Source organism: Arachis hypogaea, chromosome 12, assembly GCF_003086295.3.
Source record: "Arachis hypogaea cultivar Tifrunner chromosome 12, arahy.Tifrunner.gnm2.J5K5, whole genome shotgun sequence".
Classification (NCBI taxonomy): Eukaryota; Viridiplantae; Streptophyta; class Magnoliopsida; order Fabales; family Fabaceae; genus Arachis; species Arachis hypogaea.
Genome location: NC_092047.1, coordinates 27,991,349 through 28,003,871, shown reverse-complemented (window position 1 = coordinate 28,003,871; position 12,523 = coordinate 27,991,349). Strand labels below are relative to the sequence as shown.

The 12,523-nt window shown below is 38.2% G+C and overlaps 1 protein-coding gene and 1 non-coding gene across 2 annotated transcripts; one reads left to right on the top strand and one right to left on the bottom strand.

The window, feature by feature from the left end:
* Positions 1–1,277: 1,277 nt before the first annotated feature.
* Positions 1,278–2,172, bottom strand: LOC112727223 (probable histone H2B.3). Its single transcript, XM_025776897.3, has one exon. The coding sequence runs from the start codon at positions 1,851–1,853 to the stop codon at positions 1,437–1,439; it is 417 nt and encodes a 138-aa protein (XP_025632682.1). The 5' UTR covers positions 1,854–2,172; the 3' UTR covers positions 1,278–1,436.
* Positions 2,173–10,770: 8,598 nt separating this feature from the next.
* LOC112731411 (small nucleolar RNA R71) lies at positions 10,771–10,878 on the top strand. Its single transcript, XR_003167190.1, has one exon. It is a non-coding gene; the product is annotated as a small nucleolar RNA R71 (small nucleolar RNA).
* Positions 10,879–12,523: the final 1,645 nt, after the last annotated feature.

Genomic DNA, 12,523 nt, shown 5'->3' with positions numbered 1-12,523 from the left:
TGTGTTTGGTTCTTGGGCGAGGACAGTGGAAGCAGGAATAGAGACACAAATTTCCGTCTATGCATTAGTTTTTAGTTATAGGAAGAGAGGCATTCTAAGGTTTATATTTTAAAGGGGCAAAATGACAACAGTACAATACCAAAAAAGAATCTGTCCGAGCAGCCAAGGGTCTCATTGCGTTACTTTACCCACTTGGACAACAACCAAACACAGCTTCATCATTTCCTTTTGCAAAGTCTCAACAAAAAACCTACTAAACAAAAACATTGTCGAAAAATTCACTACACATTCTGGTGTTGTAAATAACAAAACCAATGACTTATAAAGTCACACTGGAGTTGTAAATAACAAAACCAATGACTCATAAGGTAACACTAATTAAATTAAACGAGAATATATGAGCATCATAAGTTAAAAACGCCAGCATCAATGATAACAAGAAAATGAACATAGAAGAAAAACCATAAATGAAGATAATATCAAGGAATGGAAAGTGCAAGGATTAAGATAAAATCAATAAGTTTCTCACACAAGCCAGATTTGATCGTGAACAACTCCATAGAAGCCCCAACTAGAGCCGAATCAGCCCTAATCTTCAAGTACCAAGCAGAGAAACTTCATTTTTCAACTTGCAAGAAATGACAAAGTAACTATTGAAAAAGATTTATGACAATCCAATCAAAGGCATTATCTGCAAGTATCAAAGATTATTTAGGTTTTATGTATATTGCATTGAATGTTGTGGTATCTATCCTATTTTAGTACACTTTAACATGATGTTGAATCATAAATAATAGCATATACAAACAGATACTCACAAACACTAACTTTGTTGTCTTATATAAAATAAAAGGTAAACCGAAGAAAACCATGTAACTAAATTACATAGAATAACTGAATAAGTAGATAGCTCACCCAAAAGGTTATAAACCAGGCCACATTACATTCATACAGATTTGACCAACATAAACAGACAAAACACACCTTGCATGTCATCACAGTCTATAAAATTTATTGAAAACAAAGCCCTTGGTATTTGAAGCACAAATAACCTACCAATTTAATGAGAATTAACATCCAAAGAATCAAGACCAAGTTCCGATATCAACCATCCTAAGTTCCTAACAAAATCTATTCCACATCAAATTATCAACATCAAATTCTATAACATAAAATCCTAAATTCTTATTCAGAGCTTAGTTCCTCACCAATAACTGTATTTTGCGAATTGCATGTCAAAGAGGAAAGAGGAAAAGAAGGAGACAAACACACAGTGATTATTCCAAAGAACACCTTCCATTAACAACTGTTCAGAACATTACATCTACATACTAATAATATTAAATTTAAAAGAAAAATAAAAGCACATCTCCCGTAAAAACCCTAGATCCATGATTCATCCAGAAGCCGAAACCCTAGAAAAATCCCCAAACATTTTACGAACTGGTGAACTTAGTCACCGCTTTGGTCCCTTCAGAAACGGCATGCTTCGCCAACTCACCAGGGAGCACCAACCGTACGGCAGTTTGGATCTCCCTCGAAGTAATCGTCGGCTTCTTGTTGTACCTGGCGAGTCTAGAAGCTTCCTGAGCGAGCTTCTCGAAGATATCGTTGATAAAACTGTTCATTATTCCCATGGCTTTGCTCGAGATTCCGATGTCAGGGTGAACCTGCTTCAAAACCTTGAAGATGTAGATCTTGTAAGTCTCAACGCTCTTCTTCACTCTCTTCTTCTTCTTATCGCTACTTCCTTCCTTCGAGATCTTCTTCTCCGCCTTCGGTTTCTTCTCCGCTGGTGCTTTCTCCGCGGGTTTCTTCTCTGCTGGCTTCTTCTCTGCCTTCGCCGGAGCCATTGTTGGAAGAAGAAAAAAAGAACGGTGGTTCGAGGGTTAAATTGCGTGTGCGAGTTGAGAAGAGAGTGTAGGTTAGATGAAGAATGAAGGTATTGTAGTGGGAATATATATAGGGATGAGAAATGGATCCTGATTGGTTGGTGTGGTTTTTTGAGGATTGATGACGTGGTTTGTTTTGTATTCATTGAATGGGGGTTTAACATTTTGATGGCTGAGATTACACCTTTTGAGGATTTTGGGTTTTCGCTTTCCAGCGCGCGGAATAGTTGCGGATCCGGAGTTTGGTCGCTCCGGCGTTCAAGGAAAGATATTTAAATTTTAAAAAGTTGAAATTAAAAGAGAGTAAAATATTAGAGTAGATACTATCATCAAAATTTTATAATTATCTTTATATGAAGATGTTGTTATAAAATAAATAAATAACTAAGAAAAAAGTAATAAATATAAAATAAAAAAGTATAAATAAAAGACTTTAGTATTAATATTCACTATAAATAATATCTCAATATAATAAAAATTATATATATATATATATATATATATATTACTGATATAGTAGCGTATATAAAAAGAGAGAATAATATTTCAGCAGTATAAAAGAGAGAATTCTATTAATTATTGTTGTGTTGTATGTAAGGCTATGAGGTCTTATTTATAGGTGTACAAATTCAACCGTTATTAAAGGTTGGTCTTTGTAATAGTCTCAAATCTCTTTTTTGAAAACTTCGGCCGTCCATATCATTAATGGGCATCCATCTCATATTTTTATCACAACACTCCCCTTAGATGACTATTTAAGATTATGCCTCGTTAAAACCTTATTAAAGAAAAACCCAATGGGAAAAAAACTTTAGGGAAGGAAAAAGAGTACAGTATCCTTTGTGATGGGGACTGCCTCATTAAAAACCTTGTCAAGAAAAACCAAATAGGAAAAAAACCTAACCAAGGAAAAAGAGTACAGTCTCCCCCTCTTGTCGACATCATTTAATGTCTCGAAATCGGGGCATCCTAATCTCATGTACCAATCTTTCAAAGGAGGATTTTGGGAGTGACTTTGTAAATAAATCTGCCAGATTATCATTTGAGCGGACCTGTTGGACATCAACTGTCCCTTGATTTTAAAAATCATGAGTGAAGAAGAATTTGAAATAAATATGCTTTGTTCTATCGCCTTTGATATATCCGCCCTTAAGTTGAGCAATGAATGTTGTATTATTTTCAAACAGGACAGTTGGAGCTATCTTCTGATCAATCAGTCCACATGATGACAGAATATATTGGATCAAACTCTTGAGCCAAAAACACTCGCAACTTGCTTCATGAATCGCTAGTATTTCAGCATGATTTGAGGATGTTGCCGCAATCGTCTGTTTTGTGGACTTTCATGATATAGCTGTACCATCATATATGAATAGGTATCCTGTTTGAGATCTCCCTTTATGTGGATCAGACAAATATCCAGCATCTGCATAGCCAACTAATTGTGACTTGGATCCATATGGATAAAACAATCCCATATCAACCGTTCCATGAAGATATCGAAAGATTTGTTTGATTCCACTACAATGACTTCTGGTTGGAGAGGAACTATACCTTGCTAGTAAGTTCACAGCAAATGATATATCGGGTCGTGTGTTATTAACAACATACATTAGTGCTCCAATGGCGCTAAGATATGGTACTTCAGGGCCAAGGATATCTTCATTTTCTTCTTTAGGACGGAATTGATCATTTTCCACATCCAAATATCTTACGATCATTTGGGTACTTAATGGATGTGACTTATCCATATATCGGGTCGTGTGTTATTAGCAACATACATTAGTGCTCCAATGGCGCTAAGATATGGTACTTCAGGGCCAAGGATATCTTCATTTTCTTCTTTAGGACGGAATTGATCATTTTCCACATCCAAATCTTACGATCATTTGGGTACTTAATGGATGTGACTTATCCATATAAAATCTCTTCAAGATATTTTCTGTGTATGTTGTTTAATGATTGAAGATCCTATTTTTTTGTATGCTCGATCTGCAAGCCGAGACAAAATTTAGTTTTTTCAAGATCTTTCATCTCAAACTCTTCTTTTAGAGTTTTTATAATTGTTGGAATCTCTTTACGAGTTCCAATGATATTTAAATCATCAACGTATACAACAATTATAATGGATCCAGATGCATATTTCTTTATAAAAACACACGAGAAATATCATCATTCTTAAATCCATTTTTGGCCAGATACTCAGTAAGACGATTATACCACATTCGTCCAGATTGCTTTAGACCATATAAAGATCTTTGCAATTTGACTAAGTATAACCCTTGTGAATATTCATTGGATGGTTTAGATATCTTTAGTCCTTCGGGGACTTTCATATAGATATCACGATCTAATGAGCTATTGGTGCACGAAATTGTGATGTCCAGGCTCGAACAATCCCTAGTAATGGCTCCAAAGCTTGGTGCTTTGATCTTAATTCATAATTGTCACAACTTCGATACAACTAACCAGCAAGTGCACTGGGTCGTCCAAGTAATACCTTACGTGAGTAAGGGTCGAATCCCACGGAGATTGTTGGTATGAAGCAAGCTATGGTCACCTTGTAAATCTCAGTCAGGCAGATATAAAGTGATAATGGTGTTTTTGAATAAAATAGGGATAGAGATACTTATGTAATTCATTGGTAGGAATTTCAGATAAGCGAATGGAGATGCTTTTCGTTCCTCTGAACCTCTACTTTCCTGCTATCTTCATCCAATCAGTCTCATTCCTTTCCATGGCTGGCTGTATGCAAGGGCATCACCGTTGTCAGTGGCTACATCCCCTCCTCTCAGTGAATAATATGCTCACGCACCCTGTCACGGCACGGCTATTCATCTGTCGGTTCTCGATCATGCTGGAATAGGATTCACCCTCCTTTTGCGTCTGTCACTAACGCCCAGCACTCGCGAGTTTGAAGCTCGTCACAGTCATTCAATCATTGAATCCTACTCGGAATACCACAGACAAGGTTTAGACTTTCCGGATTCTCTTGAATGCCGCCATCATTCTAGCTTACGCCACGAAGATTCTGGTTAGGAGATCTAAGAGATACTCATTCTAGCTTAATTCATGTAGAACAGAAGTGTTTGTCAGGCACGCGTTCCTAAGGGAGAAGGATGATGAGCGTCACACATAATCATCACCTTCATCACGTTCTTGGGTGCGAATGGATATCTTAGAAGCGAAATAAGAAGAATTGAATAGAAAACAGTAGTACTTTGCATTAATCTTTGAGGAACAGCAGAACTCCACACCTTAATCTATGGAGTGTAGAAACTCTACCGTATGAAAATACATAAGTGAAGGTCCAGGCATGGCCGAGATGGCCAGCCCCCAAAACGTGATCACAGGATCAAAATACAATCCAGGATGGTCAAAGACTATAGTAAGAGGTCCTATTTATAATAAACTAGTCACTAGGGTTTACATGAGTAAGTAATTGATGCATAAATCCACTTCCGGGGCCCACTTGGTGTATGTTCGGGCTGAGCTAAAGTGTAGCACGTGCAGAGGCCATTTGTGGAGTTGAACGCCAGTTTCTGTGCCAGTTTGGGCGTTCAACTCTGGTTTTGGATCCTTTTCTGGCGCTGGACACCAGATTTGGGCAGAAGGCTGGCGTTGAACGCCAGTTTACATCGTCAATTCTTGTCCAAAGTATGGACTATTATATATTGCTGGAAAGCCCTGGATGTCTACTTTCCAACGCAATTGGAAGCGCGCCATTTCGAGTTCTGTAGCTCCAGAAAATCCACTTTGAGTGCAGGGAGGTCAGAATCCAGCAGCATCAGCAGTCCTTTTTCAACCTCTGAATCTGATTTCTGCTCAAGTCCCTCAATTTCAGCCAGAAAATACCTGAAATCACAGAAAAACACACAAACTCATAGTAAAGTCCAGAAATGTGAATTTAACATAAAAACTAATGAAAACATCCCTAAAAGTAACTAGATCCTACTAAAAACATACTAAAAACAATGTCAAAAAGCGTATAAATTATCCGCTCATCACAACACCAAACTTAAATTGTTGCTTGTCCCCAAGCAACTGAAAATCAAATAGGATAAAAAGAAGAGAATATACTACAAATTCCAAACTATCAATGAAACAGAGCTTCAATCATATGAGCGGGACTTATAGCTTTTTGCCTCTTGAATAGTTTTGGCATCTCACTTTATCCATTGAGGTTCAGAATGATTGGCATCTATAGGAACTTCAGATTTCGAATAGTGTTATTGACTCTCCTAGTTCAGTATGATGATTCTTGAACACAGCTTCTTTATGAGTCTTGGCCGTGGCCCTAAGCACTTTGTTTTCCAGTATTACCACTGGATACATAAATGCCACAGACACATAATTGGGTGAACCTTTTCAGATTGTGACTTAGCTTTGCTAAAGTCCCCAATTAGAGGTGTCCAGGGTTCTTAAGCACACTCTTTGTTTTTTTGCTTTGGACCTTGACTTTAACCGCTCAGTCTCAAGTTTTCACTTGACACCTACACGCCACAAGCACATGGTTAGGGACAGCTTGGTTTAGCCGCTTAGACCAGGATTTTATTCCTTTAGGCCCTCCTATCCACTGATGCTCAAAGCCTTGGGATCCTTTTTATTTGCCCTTGCCTTTTGGTTTTAAGGGTTATTGGCTTTTTCTGCTTGCTTTTTCTTTTTCTTTCTATTTTTTTTTCTATTTTTTTTTCGCCTCTTTTTTTTTCTTTTTTTTTCTGCAAGCTTTGTTCTTTGCTGCTTTTTCTTGCTTTAAGAATCATTTTTATGATTTTTCAGATTATCAAATAACATGTCTCCTAGTCATCATTCTTTCAAGAGCCAACATATTTAACATTCTTAAACAACAACTTTAAAAGACATATGCACTGTTCAAGCATTCATTCAGAAAACAAGAAGCATTGTCACCACATCAATACAATTAAGCTAAGTTCAAGGATAAATTCGAAACTCATGTACTTCTTGTTCTTTTGAATTAAAACAGTTTTTATTTAAGAGAGGTGATGGATTCATAGGACATTCATAACTTTTAGACATAGTTACTAACTACTAATGATCATGTAATGAAGACATAAACACAGATAAGTACATAACATAGAAAACGAAAAATAGAAGAAATAAGAACAAGGAATGAATCCACCTTAGTGATGGTGGCGTTTCCTTCTTGAGGAACCAATGATGTCCTTGAGCTCTTCCATGTCTCTTCCTTGTCTTTGTTGCTCCTCCCTCATTGCTTTTTGATCTTCTCTTATTTCATGAAGCATGATGGAGTGCTCTTGATGTTCCACCCTTAGTTGTCCCATATTGGAACTCAATTCTTCTAGGGAGGTGTTGATTTGCTCCCAATAGTTTTGTGGAGGAAAGTGCATTTGAGGCATCTCCGGGATCTCATGGTGATGAGCTTCCTGCGCCTCTTGAGCTCCATGAATGGGCTCTCTTGCTTGCTCCATCTTTTTCTTAGTGATGGGCTTCTCTTCCTTAATAGGAATGTCTCCTTCTATGAAAGCTCCAGCTGAGTAACATAGATGGCAAATGAGGTGAGGGAAGGCTAACCTTGCCATAGTGGAGGACTTGTCAGCCACCTTGTAGAGTTCTTGAGATATAATCTCATGAACTTCCACCTCTTCTCCAATCATGATGCTATGGATCATGATGGCCCGGTCTATAGTAACTTCAGACCGGTTGCTAGTGGGAATGATTGAGCATTGAATGAACTCCAACCATCCTCTAGCTATAGGCTTGAGGTCCAATCTTCTTAGTTGAACCGGCTTTCCTTTGGAGTCAACCTTCCATTGAGCTCCTTCTACACATATGTCCATAAGGACTTGGTCCAACCTTTGATCAAAGCTGACTCTCCTTGTGTAGGGGTGTGCGTTCTCTTCCATGTATGGCAAGTTGAACGCCAACCTCACATTTTCCGGACTAAAATCTAAGTATTTCCCCCGAACCATTGTAACATAGTTCTTTGGATCCGGGTTCTTACTTTGATCATGGTTCTTGGTGATCCATGCATTGGCATAGAACTCTTGAACCATTAGGATGCCGACTTGTTGGATGGGATTTGTTAGAACTTCCCAACCTCTTCTTTGAATTTCATGTCGGATCTCCGGATACTCATTTCTTTTGAGTTTAAAAGGGACCTCAGGGATCACCTTCTTCTTGGCCACAACATCATAGAAGTGGTCTTGATGGGCTTTGGAGATGAATCTTTCCATCTCCCATGACTCGGATGTGGAAGCTTTTGTCTTCCCTTTCCCTCTTCTAGAGGATTCTCCGGTCTTGGGTGCCATCAATGATAATGGAAAAACAAAAAAGCTATGCTTTTACCACACCAAACTTAGAATATTGCTCGCCCTCGAGCAATAAACAAAAGAATAGTAGAAGAAGAAGAAGAAATATGGAGAGGGAGAGGGAGATGTGGTTTCGGCCAAGGAGAGTGTAGAGGGGTGTGTTGTGTGAATTTGATGAAGAATGGAGGTCTTTATATAGGGAAGGGAGGGGGGGTTAAGGTTCGGCCATATGGGTGGGTTTGGGTGGGAAATTGGTTTTGAATTTTGAAGGTAGGTGGAGTTTATGAGGTAGGTTTATGGGGAAGAGGAGATGGATGTGAGTGGTGAAGGTTTAGTGGGGAAGAGAGATTGAGGTGATTGGTGAGGGGTTTTTAGGGAAGAGTGTTTATGGGGTTGTGTGAAAGAGAGTGGTGAGAAGAAGTGAGTGGTGGTAGGTGGGGATCCTGTGGGGTCCACAGATCCTGAGGTGTCAAGGCATTTACATCCCTGCACCCATTAGGCATATAAAAATGCCTTTGTACCCAACTCTGGGCGTTCAGCGCCAGGTTGGTGGCCATTTTGGGCGTTCAACGCCCATTTGTGTGCCATTTCTGGCGTTGAACGCCAGAACTATGCCTGTTCTGGCGTTCAGCGCCCAGAAGCTACCCATTTTGGGCGTTCAGCGCTAGAACCATGCTCTGTTCTGGCGCTGAACGCCAGACAGATGCTCCTCCAGGGTGTGATTTTTCTTCTGCTGTTTTTGATTCCGTTTTCAATTTTTATATTTATTTTGTGACTCCACATGATCATGAACCTAAGAAAACATGAAAAACAATAAAAATAAGAATTAGATAAACATTGGGTTGCCTCCCAACAAGCGCTTCTTTAATGTCAATAGCTTGACAGTGAGCTCTCATGGAGCCTCACAGATGTGCAGAGCTTTGTTGAGACTCTCCAACACCAAACTTAGAGTTTGGATATGGGAGTTCAACACCAAACTTAGAGTTTGGTTGTGGCCTCCCAACACCAAACTTAGAGTTTGACTGTGGGGGCTTTGGTTGACTCTGCTTGGAGAGAAGCTTTTTCTGCTTCCTCTCCATGGTTGCAGAGGGAGATCCTTGAGTTGTAAACACAAGGGAGTCCTCATTCCATTGAAGGACTAGTTCACCTCTGTCAACATCAATCACAGCTCTTGCTGTGGCCAGGAAAGGTCTTCCTAGGATGATGGATTCATCCTCTTCCTTTCCAGTATCCAGGACTATGAAATCAGCAGGTATGTAAAGGCCCTCAACCTTTACTAATACATCTTCTACTTGTCCATAAGCCTGTTTTCTTGAGCTGTCTGCCATCTCTAGTGAGATTTTAGCAGCTTGCACCCCATAGATTCCCAGTTTCTCTATTACAGAGAGGGGCATGAGGTTTATACCTGAACCAAGGTCACACAGAGCTTTAAAGATCATGGTGCCTATGGTACAAGGTAATATGAACTTTCCAGGATCCTGTCTCTTCTGAGGCAATGTCAGTTGATCCAGATCACTTAGTTCATTGATGAACAAGGGAGGTTCAACTTCCCAAGCATCAATGCCAAATAATTTGGCATTCAGCTTCATGATTGCACCAAGAAACTTGGCAGTTTGCTCTTCAGTAACATCCTCATTCTCTTCAGAAGAGGAATACTCATCAGAGCTCATGAAGGGCATAAGGAGGTTCAATGGGATCTCTATGGTCTCTAGATGAGCCTCAGAGTCTTTTGATTCCTCAGAGGGAAGCTCCTTATTGATCACTGGACGTCCCAGGAGGTCTTCCTCCTTGGGATTCACGTCCTCTCCTCTCCTCACAGGTTCGGCCATGGCGCTTATGTCAATGGCCTTGCACTCTCCTTTTGGGTTCTCTTCTGTATTGCTTGGGAGAGTACTGGGAGGGATTTCAGTGATCCTTTTACTCAGCTGGCCCACTTGTGCTTCCAGATTTCTAATGGAAGACCTTGTTTCATTCATGAAACTTACAGTGGCCTTAGATAGATCAGAGACTAGATTTGCTAAATTAGAAGCATTTTGTTCAGAGTTCTCTGTCTGTTGCTGAGTTGATGATGGAAAAGGCTTGCTATTGCTAAACCTGGTTCTTCCACCATTATTAAAGCCTTGTTGGGGCTTTTGATCCTTCCATGAGAAATTTGGATGATTTCTCCATGTTGAGTTATAGGTGTTTCCATAAGGTTCACCTAAGTAATTTACCTCTGCTATTGCAGGGTTCTCAGGATCATAGGCTTCTTCTTCAGAAGATGCCTCTTGAATACTGTTGGATGCAGCTTGCATTCCATGCAGACTCTGAGAGATCATATTGACTTGCTGAGTCAATATTTTGTTCTGAGCCAATATGGCATTCAGAGTATCAACCTCAAGAACTCCCTTCTTCATAGGCGTCCCATTACTCACAGGATTCCTTTCAGAAGTGTACATGAACTGGTTATTAGCAACCATGTCAATGAGTTCTTGAGCTTCTGCAGGCGTTTTCTTTAGGTGAATGGATCCACCTGCAGAAGTGTCCAATGACATCTTAGATAACTCAGACAGACCATCATAGAATATATCCAGGATGGTCCATTCTGAAAGCATGTCAGAAGGACACTTTTTGGTCAACTGTTTGTATCTTTCCCAAGCTTCATAGAGGGATTCACCTTCTTTCTGCCTGAAGGTTTGAACATCAGCTCTAAGCTTGCTCAGCTTTTGAGGAGGAAAGTACTTGGCTAAGAAAGCCGTGACCAGCTTATCCCAAGAGTTCAGGCTGTCTTTAGGTTGAGAATCCAACCATAATCTAGCTCTGTCTCTTACAGCAAAAGGGAAAAGCATGAGCCTGTAGACTTCAGGATCTACTCCATTAATCTTAACAGTATCACATATCTGCAAGAATTCAGTTAAGAACTGAAAAGGATCTTCAGATGAAAGTCCATGAAACTTGCAATTCTGCTGCATCAGAGAAACTAATTGAGGTTTCAGCTCAAAATTGTTTGCTCCAATGGCAGGAATGGAGATGCTTCTTCCATGTAAATTGGAATTAGGTGCAGTAAAGTCACCAAGCATCTTCCTTACATTATTATTATTTTCGGCTGCCATCTCCTTTTCCTGTTCGAAAATTTCTGAAAGGGTATCTCTGGATTGTTGTATTTTAGCTTTTCTTAATTTTCTCTTCAGAGTCCTTTCAGGTTCTGGATCTGCTTCCACAAGAATGTTCTTATCCTTGCTCCTGCTCATATGACAAAGAAGAAGGCACAGAAAAATAATAATAATAATAGAGATCCTTTATACCACAGTATAGGGATCCCTTTGTGAGTGGAAGAAAAGAGGGAGAGACAAAGAATGTGATGTAAAGGAAGAAGCACAACTGTACGAATGGAAGAGATGTGAGATGAGATGTTAGGATATGAATGAATAAATAGAATAGGATGGAGAAGGTATAATTTTCGAAAATTATTTTGAAGAAGAGTTAGTGATTTTTGAAAATAGTTTTTGAAAAAGTTTAGTCTTTTTTTTCGAAATTTTTTTTTTAAAATTAAAAATAAAAATAAGATTAATTAGTTAATTAAAAATAAATTTTTGAAAAAGAGGGAAGGTATTTTCGAAAATTAGAGAGAGGGAGTTAGTTAGGTAGTTTTGAAAAAGTTAAGAAACAAACAAAAAGTTAGTTAGTTAGTTGAAACAAATTTTGAAAAGATAAGAAGTTAGGAAGTTAGAAAAGATATTTTGAAAAGATATTTTTGAAAAAGATAAGATAAGAAGATATTTTTGAAAAGATATGATAGAAATTAGTTTTGAAAAAGATTTGATTTTTAAAATCACAATTAATGACTTGATTCACAAGAAATCACAAGATATGATTCTAGAACTTAAAGTTTGAATCTTTCTTAACAAGCAAGTAACAAACTTCAAATTTTTGAATCAAAACATTAATTGATTATGTTATTTTCGAAAATTATGATATAAAATAAGAAAAAGGTTTTTGAAAATTATTTTTTTGGAATTTTCGAAAATAACCATGAATTTTGAAAAAGATTTGAATTTTGAAAAAGATTTTGAAAAAGATAAGATTTTCAAATTGAAAATTTGATTTGACTCATAAGAAACAACTTGATTTTAAAAATTTTTGAAAAAGTCAATCCAAATTTTCGAATTTGATGAGAGAAAAAGGGAAAGATATTTTTTTGAATTTTTATTAAAAACATGAAAATTATGCAATGCATGAAATTTTTTTAGATCAAAACAATGAATGCATGCAAGAATGCTATGAATGTCAAGATGAACACCAAGAACACTATGAATGTCAAGATGAACATCATAGACACGTTTTTGAAAAATTTTTAATGCA

Excerpts from the sequence above, each read along its gene's own strand:
- LOC112727223 (XM_025776897.3), bottom strand. The coding sequence starts at position 1,853 with ATGGCTCCGGCGAAGGCAGAGAAGAAGCCAGCAGAGAAGAAACCCGCG.